Genomic DNA, 24,179 nt, shown 5'->3' with positions numbered 1-24,179 from the left:
CACATTGCCCTAGATCAAACTGTCTAGATCTGGTCAAGTTCACAAACAAACAATCTCATAGTCCTTAGATAACTGGTAAGATCTGGTCAAGGTAGTCACACAAACAATCTCATAGCAATCCTAGATAACTGGTCTGGTCAAAGTCACACAACAATTCATTTGCCTCCTAGATAACCTCGAGATCAGATCTAGTCACAAGTACCAACAAATCTCATAGCCTATGATAACTGGTAAAGATCTGGTCAAAGTCACACCAACAATCTCATTTTGCCCTAGATAACTGGTCAGATCTAGTCCAAGTCATCAACATTTCATAGTCATAGATAACTGTTTAGATCTAGTCAAAAGTAACTTCAACAATCTATATTGACAATAGATATAAATGGTCAGATCTGGTCATGTCACATTGCCCTATACTGGTAAAATAAGTCACTGGATAATGTCTGCGTCCAGTCACAACCAACAATCTGGTCATGGTTAAAAGTCATAACCATTGACAATCTGGTAAGATCATAAGTAAATTCCACTATCTCATTGACTTGATAACTGGTAAGGTCTGGCCCAAGTTCTACAACCAGCAATCTCATTTGCCCTAGATAAACTAGTCAGATCTGGTCAAAGTCACGATCCAACAATCTCATAGTCCTAGATAACTGGTAAGATCTGGTCAAAGTCACATCAACAATCTCATTGCCCTAGATAACTGGTAAGATCTGGTCCAAGTCACATCAACAATCTCATTGCCCTAGATAACTGGTAAGATCTGGTCAAAGTCACATCAACAATCTCATTGCCCTAGATAACTGGTCAGATCTGGTCAAAGTCACAACAACAATCTCATTGCCCTAGATAACTGGTAAGATCTGGTCAAAGTCACATCAACAATCTCATTGCCCTAGATAACTGGTAAGATCTGGTCCAAGTCACATCAACAATCTCATTGCCCTAGATAACTGGTAAGATCTGGTCAAAGTCACATCAACAATCTCATTGCCCTAGATAACTGGTAAGATCTAGTCAAAGTCACATCAACAATCTCATAGCCCTAGATAACTGGTAAGGATCTGTCAAAGTCACATCAACAATCTCATAGTCCTAATAACTGGTATAGATCTCTGGTCCAAGTCACATCAACAATCTCATTAGCCCTAGATAACTGTAAGATCTGGTCAAAGTCACAACAACAATCTCATAGCCCTTGATTAACTGGTAAGATCTGTGTCAAAGTCACATCAACAACAATCTCATAGTCCTAGATAACTGCTAAGATCTGGTCCAAGTCACACCAACAATCTCATAGAACACCTAGATAACTGGTAAGATCTGGTCCAAGTCACATCAAACAATCTCATTTAGCCCTAGATAACTGGTAAGATCTGGTCAAATAGTCACAACAACAATCTCATTGCCCTAGATAACTGGTAAGATCTGGTCAAAGTCACATCAACAATCTCATTGCCCTAGATAACTGGTAAGATCTGGTCCAAGTCACACCAAACAATCTCATAGTCCTAGGGATAAACTGGTAAGATCTGGTCAAAGTCACATCAACAATCTCATTGTCCTAGATAACTGGTAAGATCTGGTCAAAGTCACACACAACAATCTCATAGTCCTAGATAACTGGTAAGATCTGGTCAAAGTCACACATCAACAATCTCATAGCCCTAGATAACTGGTAAGATCTGGTCCAAAGTCACACCAACAATCTCATAGCCCCTAGATAACTGGTAAGATCTGGTCAAAGTCCATCAATCAATCTTCATTGCCCTAGATAACTGGTAAGATCTGGTCCAAGTCACAACAACAATCTCATTGCCCTAGATAACTGGTATGGTCTGGTAAGTCTGGGTCAAAGTCACTGGTTCCATCAAACAATCTCATAGTCCTAGATAACTGGTAAGATCTGGTCAAAGTCACAACAAACAATCTCATAGCCCTAGATAACTGGTAAGATCTGGTCCAAGTCACACCAACAATCTCATAGTCCTAGATAACTGGTCAGATCTGGTCAAAGTCACATTAACAATCTCATTGCCCTAGATAACTGGTAAATGTCATGGTCCAAGTCACATCAACAATCTCATAGTCCTAGATAACTGGTAAGATCTGGTCCAAGTCACAAAAAAACATCAAAACCACAAGTCACATCTCATAGTCCTAGATAACCGGTATAATCTGGTCAAATGTCACATCAAACAATCTCATAGCCCTAGATAACTGGTAAGATCTGGTCCAAAGTCACATCAACAATCTCATTGTCAAACTTGTACCAAGTCAACAATCTCATAGTCCCTAGATAACTAGCCCTAGGTAAGATCTGGTCCAAGTCACACAACAATCTCATAGTCCTAGATAACTGGTCAGATCTGGTCAAAGTCACACCCAACAATCTCATTGCCCTAGATAACTGATCAGATCTGTCCAAGTCACAATCAACAATCTCATTGCCCTAGATAACTGGTAAGATCTGGTCAAAGTCACATCAACAATCTCATTGCCCTAGATAACTGGTAAGATCTGGTCCAAGTCACATCAACAATCTCATTGCCCTAGATAACTGGTAAGATCTGGTCAAAGTCACATCAACAATCTCATTGTCCCTAGATAACTGGTAAGATCTGGTCAAAGTCACACCAACAATCTCATAATCCTAGATAACTGGTAAGATCTGGTCCAAGTCACACCAACAATCTCATAGTCCTAGATAACTGGTCAGATCTGGTCAAAGTCACATCAAAAATCTCATAGTTCTAGATAACTGGTAAGATCTGGTCAAAGTCACACCAACAATCTCATAGCCCTAGATAACTGGTAAGATCTGGTCCAAGTCACACCAACAAATCTCATAGCCCTAGATAACTGGTCAGATCTGGTCAAAGTCACATTAACAATCTCATTGCCCTAGATAACTGGTAAGATCTGGTCCAAGTCACAACAACAATCTCATTGCCCTAGATAACTGGTCAGATCTGGTCAAAGTCACATCGACAATCTCATAGCCCTAGATAACTGGTAAGATCTGGTCCAAGTCATACCAACAATCTCATAGTCCTAGATAACTGGTAAGATCTGGTCCAAGTCACACCAGCAATCTCATAGTCCTAGATAACTGATCAGATCTGGTCCAAGTCACACCAACAATCTCATTGCCCTAGATAACTGATCAGATCTAGTCCAAGTCACATCAACAATCTCATTGTCCTAGATAACTGGTAAGATCTAGTCAAAAGTCACATCAAACAATCTTATTGCCCTAGGATAACTGGTAAGATCTAGTCAAAGTCACATCAACAATCTCATAGTCCTAGATAACTGGTAAGATCTGGTCCAAGTCACATCAACAATCTCATAGCCCTAGATAACTGGTAAGATCTGGTCCAAGTCACACCAACAATCTCATTGCCCTAGATAACTGGTAAGATCTGGTCCAAGTCACATCAACAATCTCATTGCCCTAGATAACTGGTAAGATCTGGTCCAAGTCACATCAACAATCTCATAGCCCTAGATAACTGGTAAGATCTGGTCCAAGTCACATCAACAATCTCATAGTCCTGGATAACTGGTAAGATCTGGTCCAAGTCACATCAACAATCTCATAGCCCTAGATAACTGGTAAGATCTGGTCAAAGTCACATCAACAATCTCATTGCCCTAGATAACTGGTAAGATCTGGTCCAAGTCACATCAACAATCTCATAGCCCTAGATAACTGGTCAGATATAGTCCAAGTCACATCAACAATCTCATAGTCCTAGATAACTGGTAAGATCTAGTCCAAGTCACATCAACAATCTCATTGCCCTAGATAACTGGTAAGATCTAGTCCAAGTCACATCAACAATCTCATAGTCCTAGATAACTGGTAAGATCTGGTCAAAGTCACATCAACAATCTCATAGCCCTAGATAACTGGTAAGATCTGGTCAAAGTCACATTAACAATCTCATTGCCCTAGATAACTGGTAAGATCTGGTCAAAGTCACATCAACAATCTCATAGTCCTAGATAACTGGTAAGATCTGGTCCAAGTCACATCAACAATCTCATAGCCCTAGATAACTGGTCAGATCTGGTCAAAGTCACATTAACAATCTCATTGCCCTAGATAACTGGTAAGATCTGGTCAAAGTCACATCAACAATCTCATTGCCCTAGATAACTGGTAAGATCTGGTCAAAGTCACATCAACAATCTCATAGCCCTAGATAACTGGTAAGATCTAGTCAAAGTCACATCAACAATCTCATAGCCCTAGATAACTGGTAAGATCTGGTCCAAGTCACACCAACAATCTCATAGCCCTAGATAACTGGTAAGATCTGGTCCAAGTCACATCAACAATCTCATAGCCCTAGATAACTGGTAAGATCTGGTCCAAGTCACATCAACAATCTCATTGCCCTAGATAACTGGTAAGATCTGGTCCAAGTCACACCAACAATCTCATAGTCCTGGATAACTGGTAAGATCTGGTCCAAGTCACATCAACAATCTCATAGTCCTAGATAACTGGTAAGATCTAGTCCAAGTCACATCAACAATCTCATAGTCCTAGATAACTGGTAAGATCTGGTCCAAGTCACATCAACAATCTCATTGCCCTAGATAACTGGTAAGATCTGGTCAAAGTCACATCAACAATCTCATAGTCCTAGATAACTGGTAAGATCTGGTCAAAGTCACATCAACAATCTCATAGTCCTAGATAACTGGTAAGATCTGGTCAAAGTCACACTAACAATCTCATTGCCCTAGATAACTGGTCAGATCTGGTCCAAGTCACAACAACAATCTCATAGTCCCTAGATAACTGATCAGATCTTGTCAAGTCACACCAACAATCTCATAGTCCTAGATAACTGGTAAGATCTGGTCCAAGTCACACCAACAATCTCATAGCCCTAGATAACTGGTAAGATCTGGTCAAGTCACACCAACAATCTCATAGTCCTAGATAACTGGTAAGATCTGGTCCAAGTCACACCAACAATCTCATTGCCCTAGATAACTGGTAAGATCTGGTCCAAGTCACAATCAACAATCTCATAGTCCTAGATAACTGGTAAGATCTGGTCCAAGTCACACAACAATCTCATAGCCCTAGATAACTGGTAAGATCTGGTCCAAGTCACACCAACAATCTCATAGTCCTAGATAACTGGTAAGATCTGGTCCAAGTCACAACGACAATCTCATAGTCCTAGATAACTGGTCAGATCTGGTCCAAGTCACAACAACAATCTCATAGTCCCTAGATAACTGATCAGATCTGGTCAGTCACACTAACAATCTCATTGCCCTAGATAACTGGTAAGATCTGGTCCAAGTCACAACAACAATCTCATAGCCCTAGATAACTGATCAGATCTTGTCAAGTCACACCAACAATCTCATAGTCCTAGATAACTGGTAAGATCTGGTCCAAGTCACAACAACAATCTCATAGCCCTAGATAACTGGTAAGATCTGGTCCAAGTCATACCAACAATCTCATAGTCCTAGATAACATGGTAAGATCTAGTCCAAGTCACAACAACAATCTCATTGCCCTAGATAACTGGTAAGATCTGGTCAAAGTCACATCAACAATCTCATAGTCCTAGATAACTGGTAAGATCTGGTCCAAGTCACACCAACAATCTCATAGCCCTAGATAACTGGTCAGATCTGGTCCAAGTCATACCAACAATCTCATAGTCCTAGATAACTGGTAAGATCTGGTCAAGTCACAACGACAATCTCATAGTCCTAGATAATTGGTCAGATCTGGTCCAAGTCACACCAACAATCTCATAGTCCTAGATAACTGGTAAGATCTGGTCCAAGTCACACCAACAATCTCATAGCCCTAGATAACTGGTCAGATCTGGTCCAAGTCATACCAACAATCTCATAGTCCTAGATAACTGGTAAGATCTGGTCCAAGTCACAACAACAATCTCATAGTCCTAGATAACTGGTAAGATCTGGTCCAAGTCACAACAACAATCTCATAGTCCTAGATAACTGGTAAGATCTGGTCCAAGTCACATCAACAATCTCATAGCCCTAGATAACTGGTAAGATCTAGTCAAAGTCACATCAACAATCTCATAGTCCTGGATAACTGGTAAGATCTAGTCAAAGTCACATCAACAATCTCATAGTCCTAGATAACTGGTAAGATCTGGTCAAAGTCACATCAACAATCTCATAGTCCTAGATAACTGGTAAGATCTAGTCCAAGTCACATCAACAATCTCATAGCCCTAGATAACTGGTAAGATCTGGTCCAAGTCATACCAACAATCTCATAGTCCTAGATAACTGGTCAGATCTGGTCAAAGTCACATCAAAAATCTCATAGTCCTAGATAACTGGTAAGATCTGGTCCAAGTCACATCAACAATCTCATTGCCCTAGATAACTGGTAAGATCTGGTCCAAGTCATACCAACAATCTCATTGCCCTAGATAACTGGTCAGATCTGAGCATGCATAAGTACCTAGGCGGACATTGTTCATCAATAACCTTATATACTTGTAACCAGAAAATAATTATCTATGTGGATGCTTTATTAATTAATGTGTCCAATATCTATGGTATACAGCAGGTGGAATATTAGCAAAAGTGATATGGCAAAAAATTAATAAGACTACTGCTAAAATTCTACTTTTAACAGTATTTTCATGTTTGAATAATTTACATGAATGCATTGTCTAATTTGAACAGCCCCTGACAGACCTGCAGTATTTGATACAGGCCTGTGTGTGTGTGCAAAACAATATAAAATCACCAGATCTGTCTTTATTCATAAATGAACAACTAGGTCCAATCATTCAAACCGCATTATCGAAAACGGGCTTGATGTTTGAATTGAAGAAGGAACAAGGTTTCTTTTTGCAGACTTTGCTCAGGTGTTCCCAACCACTTTAGTGAATCTGTTTATGGTGTTAGTAATGTCCCATTCTTAAACTGACTGATTCAAGGTTAACGGCTACATTACAAATTAACCTCTGACCTTGTGAAAACGTTTCGTTATAAACAGATATTAATGGGTAACCCTTAAAACTGGATATCTAAGGTACAATATTTATGCTCCATATATATTTTTTGTGATTGTGATTATTTTCTTTATATTGACCATAACATGCCCTGATTAATTAATGGACTCACCATCTTTGCTTGGTTTGACAGGATCAACCTAAAGATGGACTATAATTCAGCGGCCAAGATCGTAGCTTTGAGACCAGCCCTGGAGGCCATGATAGTAAGGACCACATCCAACCCAGAGGGAGTTGGTACTCCTAGTCCACAGGAGGAGTCCCTGTTGTCTGTTATCAGGGGGCTGTCCAAGCCACGCGCTGGCAAACATGGTATCCAGGACGACATGGGGTCAGTAAATAGTGTCCTGTTTTACATTCCTATATAATTCAAGTGTTTTCAGTACATGTAATATAGCCCAGGGGACCTTTTGTCTGCCAGTTTAAATTTTGTCTATGTAGATCTTTGTTTATTGTTGCAATTTTTCAGTTCATGTAGTTCATGTCTTTTGCCTAGACTTTTTTATTAATATTTAAATATTTTCTTTCTAGTTAAGCTTCTCTTTATTTTGATATATATTTACATGTAGACATTGCTGGCAATCACAATGCATACTTTTGTTCTTAACTTTGACAGTCAACCAGGGGGACCTCCATCAAAGTTTCAGCGTATGGGCGGTGGTTTTGGTGGACGTGGTGGTGGATTTGGCGGACGTGGTGGAGGATTCGGTGGTGGTGGATTCCGGGGAGGATTCCGTGGACGAGGGGGTGGAGGGTATGGAGGAGGCCGTGGAGGTGGCTATAGAGGAGGTGGTGGGGGCGGATTTCGAGGTGGTCCTCGGGGAGGGGGAGGCTTTGGAGGAGGTGGATTCCGTGGAGGACCTCGAGGTGGAGGAGGGTTTGGAGGGGGAGGATTCAGAGGAGGATTTTAGTGAGATAGAAAGGACATTTGTGAGGTTTAACATTTGTTTACAAGTGGTTATCATTTGCTTCAGCTTTTGACAGTTGGAAATTACACAAATTTGATAGAAAGTGAGAAACATTTGTCTAGTGTTGGATATTTTGTCGAATATTCTGTCAGCAGTGGTCATCATTTGCTTCAGGCTTTGATAGTTGGAAATTACATAAATATTACATAAATCTATCTCTACCTGTTGACAGTTTAATAATTGCAAACAAGATTCAGAAGTAGAATTAATGTGACGATTATTACTGTATACAGAATGTGTAAAATTGTTATACAAATTCAGTGTAGACTTAAGAATCATGGAAGTTATTAATTCTTTGTTTTGAGCATGTATATATTACATGAAAATGAAGTGAATTTTTTTTTACATCACCTTGGTGTTTGTAAAATTAGGAAATACTTTACCATTCAATTGTATTCCCTTTAAAGATACCAGAAAGCCAGTATTTGTTTGTGCTAATTTGGTGTATGTGGGATGATGTACCTTGTTTTTAAATGCTTTCTCTTTGTTAAGTGGTAGTTAATTTGTCTCAACATTATGATTGTTATGTATTTGTTGGTAAATAAAAGTGAAATTTAAAAGTGAATTTTTCTTAATTTATTTTTTATTTGACATTTAATCCATCAAAGTGTGTGGGTTTTTTTTTTTTTTTTTTGGGGGGGGGGGGGGGGGGGGGGGGCTGTTCAAGTTAGATATTGCATTCATGTAAAATTATTCAAACATGAAAATACTGTTAAAGTAGAATTTTAGCAGTAGTCGTATTAATTTTTTGACAGATCACTTTTGCCAAAATACGATTGCTAATATTGCACCTGCTGTATATCATAAATATTGGACACATTAATGAAGCATCCACATAGATAATTAATTTCTGGGTACAAGTATATGGTTATTGATGAACAATGTCCGTCTAGGTACTTATGCATGCTTAAGTGTTGCCTTCTTACAGCCTTTTCAAAATCAGATTTGGTTCTTAAGGGGAAAAAATGAAGAAAATAGTTGATGATTATTAAAATCAGATTTGGTTCTTGAGAAAAAAAGAAGAAGAAGAAAAAAGTTTATGATTATTCATTTTATTTGAATAATCAGTCAAGTACAGCAATGATAATACATGACAGAATCACATTATTGATTGAAGTATATACCCTGGTATACACACTGTTCCCATTGGTTAAAATATTTGCCAAAATAACTGAAACAATACTGAATGAAATGCTAAACCTTACATTTAGTTTTAAAATCAATTTTAGCACTAGTTTACACATGTGTGATGATAAAAATTATGAAAATCAGAGACAACAATAGAAATAATATAAAAACTTGACGGACAACAATACAAGTCTTTAAATACATCTAGAATAAATCCATTTGTACCAGTCATGAATCGGTTTAACATTTTATGTCATGAACCGTTCAAAGCCAAATACCAGAAGGCGTATTTCATTGCTCCATTACAAAATACAATTGTCCATGTATAAGCTTAACACACTTGTAAGAAAGGACAAGATTGGAACCCAGTCCAACTCTGATCACACTTAATTAGAAAGAAAAAAATCTTATATTTATATAAATAACATTTCCTTTCTCTTCGTCATCCCTGCTGGTCCTTAGAGATCCAGAAATGTGATTTCCCTCCAGTCGATTGGAGCCTCTATCAGTCTGATATGTCAACTTAACACCACGGTGTCATCAAGATGTGGGCAGGTTAGCAATCGAGGTGGCAAATTTAAAGTCCTCAGGGAATAGAAGATGGGCCTTGGGATACATGAGTTTGTAGGACTGTCTTATTGTCACCTCAGCTACACCAGCGATCTCTCCAATCTCTGTAACGACAAACATACAATATACTTTCTACAATTCTTTTAACAAACCATTTTGTCTCCAAGCTTATACTTATAAATGGCATTTTATTTACTGATAATGTTTCAGCACAGCTACATGAATTGACTAAGAAATTACAAGACAATCAATTTTGTTATGATCTAATATATACTAGGTAATGTACCTTTGGTAAAACGGTGTGGTAATTTAACTAGCAAGAAAGCATAAAGGTAAAACGGTGTGGTAATTTAACTAGCAAGAAAGCATAAAGGTAAAACGGTGTGGTAATTTAACTAGCAAGAAAGCAAACATGATTTTCTCGATTAATCCTCACCTGACACAAAATGATTTTTGATGGCATGAAGTGCCAATCTTTTACATCTGACCCAAGACTGAAAATGAACACTAATCTTCAAATAAAAGCAAACATGAACATTGGACTAAACACTGTGGCTGGCTTTTCTAAGGAACTGACAGAATCATGTCAGGATTGGAAAAGATGCTACAGAGTGTTATAATGTAGAAGGTAGGTAGTTACACTATTGATAAGTAGATACACTGTAGAAGGTAGGTAGATACACTATAGAAGGTAGGTAGATACACTGTAGAAGGTAGGTAGATACACTGTAGAAGGTAGGTAGATACACTGTAGAAGGTAGGTAGATACACTATAGAAGGTAGGTAGATACACTGTAGAAGGTAGGTAGATACACTGTAGAAGGTAGGTAGATACACTGTAGAAGGTAGGTAGATACACTGTAGAAGGTAGGTAGATACACTATAGAAGGTAGGTAGATACACTGTAGAAGGTAGGTAGATACACTATAGAAGGTAGGTAGATACACTGTAGAAGGTAGGTAGATACACTGTAGAAGGTAGGTAGATACACTGTAGAAGGTAGGTAGATACACTATAGAAGGTAGGTAGATACACTGTAGAAGGTAAGTAGATACACTGTAGAAGATAAGTAGATACACTGTAGAAGGTAGGTAGATACACTGTAGAAGATAAGTAGATACACTGTAGAAGGTAGGTAGATACACTGTAGAAGGTAGATACACTGTAGAAGGTAGGTAGATACACTGTAGAAGGTAGGTAGATACACTGTAGAAGGTAGGTAGATACACTGTAGAAGGTAGGTAGATACACTGTAGAAGGTAGGTAGATACACTGTAGAAGGTAGGTAGATACACTGTAGAAGGTAGGTAGATACACTGTAGAAGATAGGTAGATACACTGTAGAAGGTAGGTAGATACACAGTATAAGATAAGTAGATACACTGTAGAAGGTAGGTAGATACACTGTAGAAGGTAGGTAGATACACTGTAGAAGGTAGGTATATACACTGTAGAAGTTAGGTAGATACACTGTAGAAGGTAGGTATATACACTGTAGAAGGTAGGTAGATACACTGTAGAAGGTAGGTATATACACTGTAGAAGGTAGGTAGATACACTGTAGAAGGTAGGTAGATACACTGTAGAAGGTAGGTAGATACACTGTAGAAGGTAGGTAGATACACTGTAGAAGGTAGGTATATACACTGTAGAAGGTAGGTATATACACTGTAGAAGGTAGGTATATACACTGTAGACGGTAGGTAGATACACTGTAGAAGGTAGGTATATACACTGTAGACGGTAGGTAGATACACTGTAGAAGGTAGGTATATACACTGTAGAAGTTAGGTAGATACACTGTAGAAGGTAGGTAGATACACAGTATAAGATAAGTAGATACACTGTAGAAGGTAGGTAGATACACTGTAGAAGGTAGGTAGATACACTGTAGAAGGTAGGTAGATACACTGTAGAAGGTAGGTAGATACACTGTAGAAGGTAGGTAGATACACTGTAGAAGGTAGGTAGATACACTGTAGAAGGTAGGTAGATACACTGTAGAAGGTAGGTAGATACACTGTAGAAGGTAGGTAGATACACTGTAGAAGGTAGGTAGATACACTGTAGAAGGTAGGTAGATACACTGTAGAAGGTAGGTAGATACACTGTAGAAGGTAGGTAGATACACTGTAGAAGGTAGGTAGATACACTGTAGAAGGTAGGTAGAACTGTAGAAGGTAGGTATATACACTGTAGACGGTAGGTATGTACACTGTAGAAGGTAGGTATATACACTGTAGACGGTAGGTATGTACACTGTAGAAGGTAGGTATGTACACTGTAGAAGGTAGGTATATACACTGTAGAAGTTAGGTAGATACACTGTAGAAGATAAGTAGATACACTGTAGAAGGTAGGTAGATACACTGTAGAAGTTAGGTAGATACACTGTAGAAGGTAGGTAGATACACAGTATAAGATAAGTAGATACACTGTAGAAGTTAGGTAGATACACTGTAGACGGTAGGTAGATACACTGTAGAAGGTAGGTATATACACTGTAGAAGTTAGGTAGATACACTGTAGAAGGTAGGTATAAACACTGTAGAAGGTAGGTAGATACACTGTAGATGGTAGGTAGATACACTGTAGAAGGTAGGTATATACACTGTAGAAGTTAGGTAGATAACACTGTAGAAGGTAGGTAGATACACTGTTGACAGTAGGTAGATACACTGTAGAAGGTAGGTAGATACACTGTTGACGGTAGGTAGATACACTGTAGAAGGTAGGTAGATACACTGTAGAAGGTAGGTAGATACACTGTAGAAGGTAGGTATATACACTGTAGAAGGTAGGTAGATACACTGTAGAAGTTAGGTAGATACACTGTAGAAGGTAGGTAGATACACTGTAGAAGGTAGGTATATACACTGTAGACGGTTGGTAGATACACTGTAGAAGGTAGGAATATACACTGTAGAAGTTAGGTAGATACACTGTAGAAGGTAGGTAGATACACAGTATAAGATAAGTAGATACACTGTAGAAGTTAGGTAGATACACTGTAGACGGTAGGTAGATACACTGTAGAAGGTAGGTATATACACTGTAGAAGTTAGGTAGATACACTGTAGAAGGTAGGTATAAACACTGTAGAAGGTAGGTAGATACACTGTAGATGGTAGGTAGATACACTGTAGAAGGTAGGTATATACACTGTAGAAGTTAGGTAGATAAACTGTAGAAGGTAGGTATATACACTGTAGAGGTTAGGTATATACACTGTAGAAGGTATGTAGATACACTGCAGAAGGTAGGTATATACACTGTAGAAGGTAGGTAGATACACTGTAGAAGGTAGGTAGATACACTGTAGAAGGTAGGTAGATACACTGTAGAAGATAGGTAGATACACTGTAGAAGGTAGGTATATACACTGTAGAAGGTAGGTAGATACACTGTAGAAGGTAGGTAGATACACTGTAGAAGGTAGGTAGATACACTGTAGAAGGTAGGTAGATACACTGTAGAAGGTAGGTAGATACACTGTATAAGATAAGTAGATACACTGTAGAAGGTAGGTAGATACACTGTAGAAGGTAGGTAGATACACTGTAGAAGGTAGGTAGATACACTGTAGAAGGTAGGTAGATACACTGTAGAAGGTAGGTAGATACACTGTAGAAGGTAGGTATATACACTGTAGACGGTAGGTAGATACACTGTAGAAGGTAGGTATATACACTGTAGAAGTTAGGTAGAGACACTGTAGAAGGTAGGTAGATACACAGTATAAGATAAGTAGATACACTGTAGAAGGTAGGTATATACACTGTAGACGGTAGGTATATAAACTGTAGACGGTAGGTATATACACAGTATAAGATAAGTAGATACACTGTAGAAGGTATGTATATACACTGTAGAAGTTAGGTAGATACACTGTAGAAGGTAGGTAGATACACTGTAGAAGTTAGGTAGATACACTGTAGACGGTAGGTATATACACTGTAGAAGTTAGGTAGATACACTGTAGAAGTTAGGTAGATACACTGTAGAAGGTAGGTAGATACACTGTAGAAGGTAGGTATATACACTGTATAAGATAGTAGATACACTGTAGAAGGTAGGATACACTGTAGAGGTAGGTAGATACACTGTATAAGATAAGTAGATACACTGTAGAAGGTAGGTAGATACACAGTATAAGAGTAAGTAGATACACTGTAGAAGTTAGGTAGAGACACTGTAGAAGGTAGGTAGATACACAGTATAAGATAAGTAGATACACTGTAGAAGTTAGGTAGATACACTGTAGACGGTAGGTAGATACACTGTAGAAGGTAGGTATATACACTGTATAAGATAAGTAGAGACACTGTAGAAGGTAGGTAGATACACTGTATAAGATAAGTAGATACACTGTAGAAGGTAGGTAGATACACTGTATAAGATAAGTAGATACACTGTAGAAGGTAGGTAGATACACAGTATAAAATAAGTAGATACACTGTAGAAGTTAGGTAGAGACACTGTAGAAGGTAGGTAGATACACAGTATAAGATAAGTAGATACACTGTAGAAGTTAGGTAGATACACTTACCCTGCTCGGACTTCTTTGTAGCTGAGCCTTGTGAGGCCATGTATATAGCTGCTGCTGCTACAGATAGCGGACTTCGTCTGTAAACCAGAGAACACAAATAGCAAAAAATGATATCTAATGTGAATCTAAATGAGGACTTAGTCCTGCAGGGCTAAATTAGAATATTTAACATACAGTATATAAGGGGTGGGGATACAAGGTGATTTGATGTTCCATTTCCGCAATTTTTTGTGTAACAATCTTGGGATGATGAGAAATAAAATGGTCTGTGATGTAGTGGTAATGTCCATAGGGAAAGAAATTTCTTTGTCAACTGTTATACTGGATGACTTCACACTATCCAGACTATTCACAGACAGATTATTATTTTAGACCTATTACCAACGGTACTGCCATATAATAAGAAGCTTGAGTCATTTGCTTCAGTGTTAACACTTACCCAGGCACCAGGTCCATGTCAACAGCCTTCCTAGCAATCACCGTCGCCGCCTTCTGTACTGATAGAGGTAGGCCAAGGTTGGAACAGAACCGAGACTGAAAAATAAAATTTTTCAAGTTTTTTCCTGTGATTTGTTTTCATGAATTCTTATCCCCTCTGAAATACACGAAACTTAATCGTCAACAAAACTGAAGTTGGTTTAAAGTATCAGTAAACAGTATGAATTTTACAATGCAGTGTTTGTTATTTAGATCTTTAGTACATACCATGAAGTCCCCTGTTGTTATCAAAGATACATTTGTTTCCAGTGCCTTCAGAATCAGTTTAAACACTCGGCCAATATCCTTCTTAGATATCTTGGACACAGCACATATTTCTGAAAAGAATCATCAGGGTTTGGTTGCATTTTCATACTTACAGAACATCTATAAGATTTATTGAACAAAACTTTTCCATGAAAAATAAATGAATGTAGAAATTTATAAATATCTGAACTTTAAATTCAATTCAATGGTCAAGTGAAGTATATGTTTTAACTTACTGAATACATGCTATCATTAACAGCTACAACATGTGCTTCAGGTAGTTTACCTTTAAATGTCCTCGGAACTCCTTCCTGGCGACATGCAATGTACATACAGGCCGATGCAATAGCATCGTTACTGCGTCCTTTCAGTGTTTTGCCCTCATGGACTTGCTTGAATAATGTGTTTGCACGATCCTTTTATAAAATCAAAAGGAAATGAATTGATAAGAAACATACAAAAGCAATTATTTTGTAGAATGAGTAAAAAGATCAAGCACTTGATTCCTGTCTGTAGACCTGAGAGACATGCCATACAATAGTAACATTTGTCTGGATGATAATCAGTACAGTAAACCACGTTTTTAGTCCTGCAGCTGAGTGATTGTGATCTACTAATTATAATTCTCTTTAGGAACAATTGTGATACTAAAGTAAACAGTAACACAATCTATTACAGCATGTGGTATTCAGGGTTTATTGAGTTTGAGTTTATTTTGTTTCATGTCTCATTAACAGCCAGGATCATGTAAGATCATGCCTTAGTTATTGGAGATAGAGAAAAAGCTGTCGGGAGTATCTGAAGAAAAAACATCAATATATGGTCAGTGCCTGGCAAATGCCTACATTGGGTCTCGATCAATAAAGAGGTGAACAGCTTGTGGTAATACGTTAGAACACCTTATTTACTTTGCCACCCCACCCCAATATTTCATGAGCTAGAAGGTTCCACCACCCCTTGAAGTTGAAGTATTGTGTGACAAAGAACTTTTAATATAGCTATCATTTTGTATTGTGCTACAAAGAACTTACAGCTATCATTTTGTATTGTGTCACAAAGAACTTACAGCTATCATTTTGTATTGTGCTACAAAGAAATTACAACTATCATTTTGTATTGTGTTACAAAGAACTTACAACTATAATTTTGTATTGTGTCACAAAGAACTTACAGCTATCATTTTGTATTGTGTCACAAGAACTTACAGCTATCATTTTGTATTGTCAGTGTCACAAAGAACTTACAGCTTAATTTTGTATTGTGCTCACAAAGAACTTACACTATCATTTTGTATTGTGTCACAAAGAACTTACAGCTATCATTTTGTATTGTGTCACAAAGAACTTACAGCTATCATTTTGTATTGTGTCACAAAGAACTTACAGCTATCATTTTGTATAACAAAGAACTTACAGCTTTTTGTATTGTGTCACAAAGAACTTACAACTATCATTTTGTATTGTGCTACAAAGAACTTACAGCTATCATTTTGTATTGTGTTACAAAGAACTTACAGCTAACATTTTGTATTGTGTCACAAAGAACTTACAGCTATCATTTTGTATTGTGTCACAAAGAACTTACAGCTATCATTTTGTATTGTGTCACAAAGAACTTACAGCTATCATTTTGTATTGTGTCACAAAGAACTTACAGCTATCATTTTGTATTGTGTCACAAAGAACTTACAGCTATCATTTTGTATTGTGTCACAAAGAACTTACAGCTATCATTTTGTATTGTGTCACAAAGAACTTACAGCTATCATTTTGTATTGTGTCACAAAGAACTTACAGCTATCATTTTGTATTGTGTCACAAAGAACTTACAGCTATCATTTTGTATTGTGTCACAAAAGAACTTAAAGCTATCATTTTGTATTGTGCTACAAAGAACTTACAGCCATCATTTTGTATTGTGTCACACAAAGAACTTACAGCTATCATTTTGTATTGTGTCACAAAGAACTTACAGCTATCATTTTGTATTGTGCTACAAAGAACTTACAGCTATCATTTTGTATTGTGTCACAAAGAACTCACAGCTATCATTTTGTATTGTGCTACAAAGAACTTACAGCTTTCATTTTGTATTGTGCTACAAAGAACTTACAGCTATCATTTTGTATTGTGTCACAAAGAACTTACAGTCATCATTTTGTATTGTATCACAAAGAACTTACAGCTATCATTTTGTATTGTGCTACAAAGAACTTACAGCTATCATTTTGTATTGTGCTACAAAGAACTTACAGCTATCATTTTGTATTGTGTCACAAAGAACTTACAGTCATCATTTTGTATTGTGCTACAAAGAACTTACAACTATCATTTGGTATTGTGTCACAAAGAACTTACAGCTATCATTTTGTATTGTGTCACAAAGAACTTACAGCTATCATTTGGTATTGTGTCACAAAGAACTTACAGCTATCATTTTGTATTGTGCTACAAAGAACTTACAGCTATCATTTTGTATTGTGTTTACAAAGAACTTACAGCTATCATTTTGTATTGTGTCACAAAGAACTCACAGCTATCATTTTGTATTGTGCTACAAAGAACTTACAGCTTTCATTTTGTATTGTGCTACAAAGAACTTACAGCTATCATTTTGTATTGTGTCACAAAGAACTTACAGTCATCATTTTGTATTGTATCACAAAGAACTTACAGCTATCATTTTGTATTGTGCTACAAAGAACTTACAGCTATCATTTTGTATTGTGTCTACAAAGAACTTACAGCTATCATTTTGTATTGTGTCACAAAGAACTTACAGTCATCATTTTGTATTGTGCTACAAAGAACTTACAACTATCATTTGGTATTGTGTCACAAAGAACTTACAGCTATCATTTGGTATTGTGTCACAAAGAACTTACAGCATAATTTTGTATTGGTGTATTGTGCTACAAAGAACTTACAGCTATCATTTTGTATTGTGTCACAAAGAACTTACAGCTATCATTTTGTATTGTGTCACAAAGAACTTACAGCTATCATTTTGTATTGTGTCACAAAGAACTTACAGCTATCATTTTGTATTGTGTCACAAAGAACTTACAACTATCATTTGGTATTGTGTCACAAAGAACTTACAGCTATCATTTTGTATTGTGTCACAAAGAACTCACAGCTATCATTTTGTATTGTGTTACAAAGAACTTACAGCTTTCATTTTGTATTGTGTCACAAGAACTTACAACTATCATTTTGAATTGTGTCACAAAGAACTTACAGCTATCATTTTGTATTGTGTCACAAAGAACTTACAGCTATCATTTTGTATTGTGTCACAAGAACTTACAACTATCATTTTGAATTGTGTCACAAAGAACTTACAGCTATCATTTTGTATTGTGTCACAAAGAACTTACAGCTATCATTTTGTATTGTGTCACAAAGAACTTACAGCCATCATTTTTGTATTGTGGTACAAAGAACTCACAGCTATCATTTGGTATTGTGTCACAAAGAACTTACAGCTATCATTTTGTATTGTGTTACAAAGAACTTACAGCTATCATTTTTGAATTGTGTCACAAAGAACTTACAGCCATCATTTGGTATTGTGTCACAAAGAACTCACAGCTATCATTAGCTCACCTGGCCCGAAGGGCCGGAAAGCTTATGTCATGGCGCGGCGTCGTCCGTCGTCGTCCGTCCCGTCCGTCCGTCCGTCCCGTCAACATTTCCTTTAAATCGCTACTAGTCATAGAGTTCTGCATGGATTGTAACCAAATTTGGCCACAAACATCCTTGGGGGAGGGGGAACAGAACTTGTATAAATTTTGGCTCTGATACCCCGGGGGCAGGAGGGGCGGGGCCCAATAGGGGAAATATAGGTAAATCCTTTAAATCGCTACTTGTCATAGAGTTCTACATGGATTGTAACCAAATTTGGCCACAAACATCCTTGGGGGAAGGGGATAGAACTTGTATAAATTTTGGCTCTGACACACCCCGGGGGCAGGAGGGGCGGGGCCCAATAGGGGAAATAGAGGTAAATCCTTTAAATCGCTACTAGTCATAGAGTTCTACATGGATTGTAACCAAATTTGGCCACAAACATCCTTTGGGGAAGGGGAACAGAACTTGTATAAATTTTGGCTCTGACCCCCCCGGGGGCAGGAGGGGCGGGGCCCAATAGGGGAAATAGAGGTAAATCCTTTAAATCGCTACTAGTCATAGAGTTCTACATGGATTGTAACTAAATTTTGCAACAAACATCCTTGGGGGAAGGGGAACAGAACTTGTATAAATTTTGGCTCTGACCCCCCGGGGGCAGGAGGGGCGGGGCCCAATAGGGGAAATAGAGGTAAATTCTTTAAATCACTACTTGTCATAGAGTTCTACATGGATTGTAACCAAATTTGGCCACAAACATCCTTGGGGGAAGGGGAACAGAACTTGTATAAATATTTGCTCTGACCCCCCGGGGGCAGGAGGGGCGGGGCCCAATAGGGGAAATATAGGTAAATCCTTTAAATCGCTACTTGTCATAGAGTTCTGAATGGAATGTAACAAAATTTGGCCACAAACATCCTTGGGGGAAGGGGAACAGAACTTGTATAAATTTTGGCTCTGACCCCCCGGGGGCAGGAGGGGCGGGGCCCAATAGTGGAAATAGAGGTAAATCCTTTAAATCGCTACTAGTCATAGAGTTCTACATGGATTGTAACTAAATTTGGCCACAAACATCCTTGGGGGAAGGGGAACAGAACTTGTATAAATTTTGGCTCTGACCCCCCCGGGGGCAGGAGGGGCGGGGCCCAATAGGGGAAATAGAGGTAAATCCTATAAATTGCTACTAGTCGTAGAGTTCTGCATGGCTTGTAACCAAATTTGGCCAGAAACATCCTTGGGGGAAGGGGAACAGAACTTGTATAAATTTTGGCTCTGGCCCCCCCCGGGGCTGGAGGGGTGGGGCCCAATAGGGGAAATAGAGGTAAATCCTTTAATTCGCTACTAGTCATAGAGTTCTGCATGGAATGTAACCAAATTTTGGCCAGAAATATCCTTGGGAGAATAAGAACTGAGTTTGTATAAATTTTGGCTCTGGTCCCCGGGGCAGGAGGGGCGGGGCCCAATAGGGGAATTATAGGTAAATTCTATAAATTGCTACTTAATTGTCCTAGAGTTTTGTATGGATTGTAACTAAATTTGGCCACAAACATCCTTGGGGGTAGGAGAACAGAACTTGTATAAATTTTGGCTCTGACCCTCAGGGGGCAGGAGGGGCGGGGCCCAATAGGGGAAATAGAGGTAAATTCTATCAATCGCTACTTGTCCTAGAGTTCTGCATGGATTGTAACCAAATTTGGCCACAAACATCCTTGGGGAAAGAGGAACAGAACTTGTATAAATTTTTGGCTCTGATCCCCTGGGGGTAGGAGAGGTGGGCCCCAATAGGGGAAATAGAGGTCAATCCTTTAAATCGCTACTTCTCATAGAGTTCTGCATGGATTGTAACCAAATTTGGCTAGAAACATCCTTTGTGGAAGGGGAACAGAACTTGTATAAATTTTGGCTCTGATCCCCTGGGGGTAGGAGAGGTGGGCCCCAATAGGGGAAATAGAGGTCAATCCTTTAAATCGCTACTTCTCATAGAGTTCTGCATGGATTGTAACCAAATTTGGCCAGAAACATCCTTTGTGGAAGGGGAACAGAACTTGTATAAATTTTGGCTCTGACCCCCAGGGGGCAGGAGGGGTGGGGCCCAATAGGGGATTTAGAGGTTAATATTAAAATTCCTTTAGAAAAGAAACAATGAACCTGTATTCAGAAAATTATTTGGCATTACAAACCAGGTGAGCGATACAGGCCCTCTGGGCCTCTTGTTTTGTATTGTGTTACAAAGAACTTACAGCTATCATTTTGTATTGTGCTACAAAGAACTTACAGCTATCATTTAGTATTGTGCTACAAAGAACTTACAGCTATCATTTTGTATTGTGTCACAAAGAACTTACAGCTATCATTTGGTATTGTGCTACAAAGAACTTACAGCTATCATTTTCGGTAAGTTGAGTCTGTCTGCCATTTGGTTGATTTCTCTGAATGCATTAATTAATGCTCTGTCAGAACTGTTAATCTGAAACACAACATTGTTATTAATTCTTCATTCTGTCTATATCCGAACCAAATCGTTCATGATGCATAACAGCTACAGGTCAATTAATTAACTTGCATTTGACCAATTCCTTAGATTTTTCAAATACATGTGTAGTCAATCAAATTTTTAAAAGATTTAATCAGAGTGAATAAGAATTTAGAAAATCAATTATGTTATTTATATGTTAAGTAAAGTTGAAATCTGGAGATACCCATATTTCTAGGTAAAATTTGACCTTTGTAATGATGAGTTAATGAGATGTTTCTCATTTTCATTCGATATATATATATTGTATCAGGATCACTTTATATAGGAACCTTGAAATTCATCAAGAGCATGTTCGAAATTTACCGTTCTACGATTTCTGTACATGGGCTTGCCAAATTCATCTGTCATCATTTCCTGTTTAGGGTCCATGGCGATCATAGTGGATAGGTCACTTCCATCTAAAAGGGGGTTCTGTAAAAACAATATGTCAAAAAATAAACTCCTGCAAATCTATTGATAAATGCAGTAAATATAAGAATTCACATTGTCAGAATTAATCATAACACATTTGTCAAATGTATGTGATATGATATGATGATAATTCAGTTGTTAAATGTCAGTATTTTTTTGTATAGATTGAATCATACAAGTTGTATGGACTATAGTAACTTCAGCTATACCAAAATCATCTGGCCAAATTTTAAAATTCAATTGATTGCTTCATTAATATTGCTTGAATAATCAATTTACTTAAGTAAAATCAAACTCGAAAATTGAAAAAACTAGAACTGTCGCCAGATTGGACAATTATACCCCCTGCTGCACAGATTTAGTATAACTACATTAATGGGGCATATTGCAGAACCCTATATAGTTCACTCAACCCCCCTTTGTCAGGATTCTGTATACCAAAATAGATAGATTAAAATAGATGGACAACCCAATTCCAGTTTAACCCCCACCTAACTTTGTTGTGGGTGGGGGTCATACATATATCATAATTTGGATTAACTTCCAAAGTCATCAAACATTTTAGCTTCATTACTAAGTTTTAGCATTAAAATAATTTTCTTTTCTTACCTCTGCTGAGCCGACACGAGATGGATCTTTAGTGTTCTTTTCATTACTGAATGTTCTCCATTCTGTGCCGACATCTACAACTCTGTACACATACAAACAATCAGTGACATATGCATTGTAAGTTATATTTGAAAGCAACATTATGTTAGTATAGCTTCACTGTTGTAGTTTATACCTTAAAGCTACACTTTTTGATAAAAGTGACTTCGGTAATTACAGTCTTCATAAAATATGTCAATTTCCTAGTTTATAACCTTATGAATAAATATAAAAAATTATGAAAAAAGTATGTAAATTAACCTTAATGGAAATGCATGGTCCCAACTTATTACCATAACCCCTTCACCTCAGTGTTGTGAGTTTGAACCAATGAAGTTTGGGTCATTTGCCAAGTACTGACTGTAGGCCGGTGGTTCTTCTCCAGGAAGTCTGGTTGTTTCCTTCATTTCCTTAAATGCCCATTTAGTTTTATTGAAACTGTAGTTTGTTTGTTTGTTTGATTAATTAACGTCCTATTAACAGCTATGGTCATGTAAGGACGGCCTCCCATGCATGCGATGTGTTGCGTGTATGTTGTACTAGGTGCGTGTTTCGAGAGACTGCGGTATATTCATGTTGTGTCTTCTTGTATAGTGGAACTGTTTTTATAGTGCTATATCACTGAAGCATGCCGCCAAAGACACCAAGCAACACACCCCACCCGGTCACTGTAGTAAAAGATAAGTTACCTGTCTCCGACAACAAGTCCACACTCGGGACAGATCATATCTCCTGCATGGTAATCCTCCACCAGTGCAGCGTCTGGATGCTGGGGACAGTGAATGATGGGGGCTGCTCGCCTGCAACATGCAATAATTTACAACTTACATTTAATACGATTTAATACGACATATAATGGATGCAGGCTTTTAGCTTCTATATCCATATCAATATTACATGAATTCAATGATACAATGATTACTACTTCTAGTGTAATTATAAATGTTCTTTGTATCCATATTCTTCTGATCGCTATATGTAGAGTATGCAGTATACATATGATATATACATGTAATTTAATGTTCATTTGAGTTAATAAGCATACAGGAGGGAGAATTTCAATATCACAATGAGGGAGTTAAATTATGATAAGTAGATGCGATGATCTACCTCTAGATGACAGACAGAAATTTTGACAGATGATCGTCACTGGGAACAGAGTGATGGCTGCTGGGTAGGATTGTTTGTCATAAATACCGATAAGTACTGATATATTCCTTCTTGATCACAATCAATTAAGAGGTTTGTCGCTTAATGAATTATCAGATGTTAGCTAGCGGGACACGACACTAGCCTATATCTTAAAGTTTTTCGTCATGTTTAACTTCTATTAATGTTGGAGTAACCATATGCTGATACAGCATTAAAATGTAATTGTGTGGTTAATTCTCAAATGTTTGTATGTCAATAAAATGTTCAGCCATTTTGTTTTGTTTTATTCAAAAACGTCCAATTTCTTGTGGTTCATATATTGTGTATGTACATAATCAACATAAGTACATTGGGACTTCCAGTGTTTTGTTTATAACTTTATCTACGGCAGGAACTAGGCCTACTGCACCAAAAGTTACACTGTATATGAGATTACTGAATCAGCACATCTATTTCTAGGATGTCCCTGCGAATATCGGTTCAATAACAGATGTTAAATAGCTACTTTAAAAGTATATGCATAATAGACTCAATCTTAAGAAAGTGATGATATGATACCACCGATAAAAATACAAAATTCGTACCCTCTACCGGTGCTTGTTGACGCCATTGTTGTGCAACAGGATGGGATTTCGCGTCTATTTATAATTATTTTGACGTCACTTTTAGAAGAGTCAATGTCAGGGTAAAACCTTGAACTGTGAATATATTTGGAATTGCGATATAACAGTTATTTAGCTGCATAAATTGTCGTTAAAGATCACGAATCGCGACTACAACCATTTCCTCTTATAA

At 37.7% G+C, this 24,179-nt stretch overlaps 2 protein-coding genes across 2 annotated transcripts in view; one reads left to right on the top strand and one right to left on the bottom strand.

Annotated features, from left to right (window-relative positions):
* Window positions 1-8,582, top strand: part of LOC138322089 (ATP-dependent RNA helicase A protein-like) — a 63,300-nt gene extending 54,718 nt beyond the window's left edge. The window contains exons 28-29 of the mRNA XM_069266145.1: window positions 7,183-7,380; window positions 7,666-8,582. Of these exons, the coding sequence (XP_069122246.1) occupies window positions 7,183-7,380; window positions 7,666-7,960 (493 nt within the window). The 3' untranslated portion in view covers window positions 7,961-8,582. The remainder of the gene's footprint in view (window positions 1-7,182; window positions 7,381-7,665) is intronic.
* A 471-nt stretch (window positions 8,583-9,053) lies between these two features.
* Window positions 9,054-24,146, bottom strand: LOC138320542 (transcription initiation factor IIB-like). The gene is made up of 10 exons (XM_069263573.1): window positions 23,969-24,146; window positions 22,922-23,032; window positions 22,194-22,275; window positions 21,477-21,584; window positions 21,018-21,104; window positions 15,295-15,424; window positions 14,970-15,079; window positions 14,704-14,798; window positions 14,265-14,341; window positions 9,054-9,819 (listed from the first exon to the last, which is right to left on the bottom strand). The coding sequence occupies exons 1-10, from the start codon at window positions 23,992-23,994 to the stop codon at window positions 9,686-9,688; spliced, it is 960 nt and encodes a 319-aa protein (XP_069119674.1). The 5' UTR covers window positions 23,995-24,146; the 3' UTR covers window positions 9,054-9,685.
* Between the last annotated feature and the right edge of the window lie 33 nt (window positions 24,147-24,179).

The sequence above is a fragment of the Argopecten irradians genome, chromosome 4 (assembly GCF_041381155.1).
Source record: "Argopecten irradians isolate NY chromosome 4, Ai_NY, whole genome shotgun sequence".
Classification (NCBI taxonomy): domain Eukaryota; kingdom Metazoa; phylum Mollusca; class Bivalvia; order Pectinida; family Pectinidae; genus Argopecten; species Argopecten irradians.
Note: the sequence above shows the minus strand (reverse complement) of the source record. Positions and strands in the feature narration are given on the sequence as shown.

Coding starts and splice junctions, on each gene's coding strand:
- LOC138320542 (XM_069263573.1), bottom strand. CDS start 23,994: ATGGCGTCAACAAGCACCGGTAGAGG. Junction 23,033..23,968: donor TCAACAAGCACCGGTAGAGG/GTACGAATTTTG, acceptor TGCATGTTGCAG/GCGAGCAGCCCCCATCATTC. Junction 15,425..21,017: donor ACTTACCGAAAATGATAGCT/GTAAGTTCTTTG, acceptor ATTTTATAAAAG/GATCGTGCAAACACATTATT.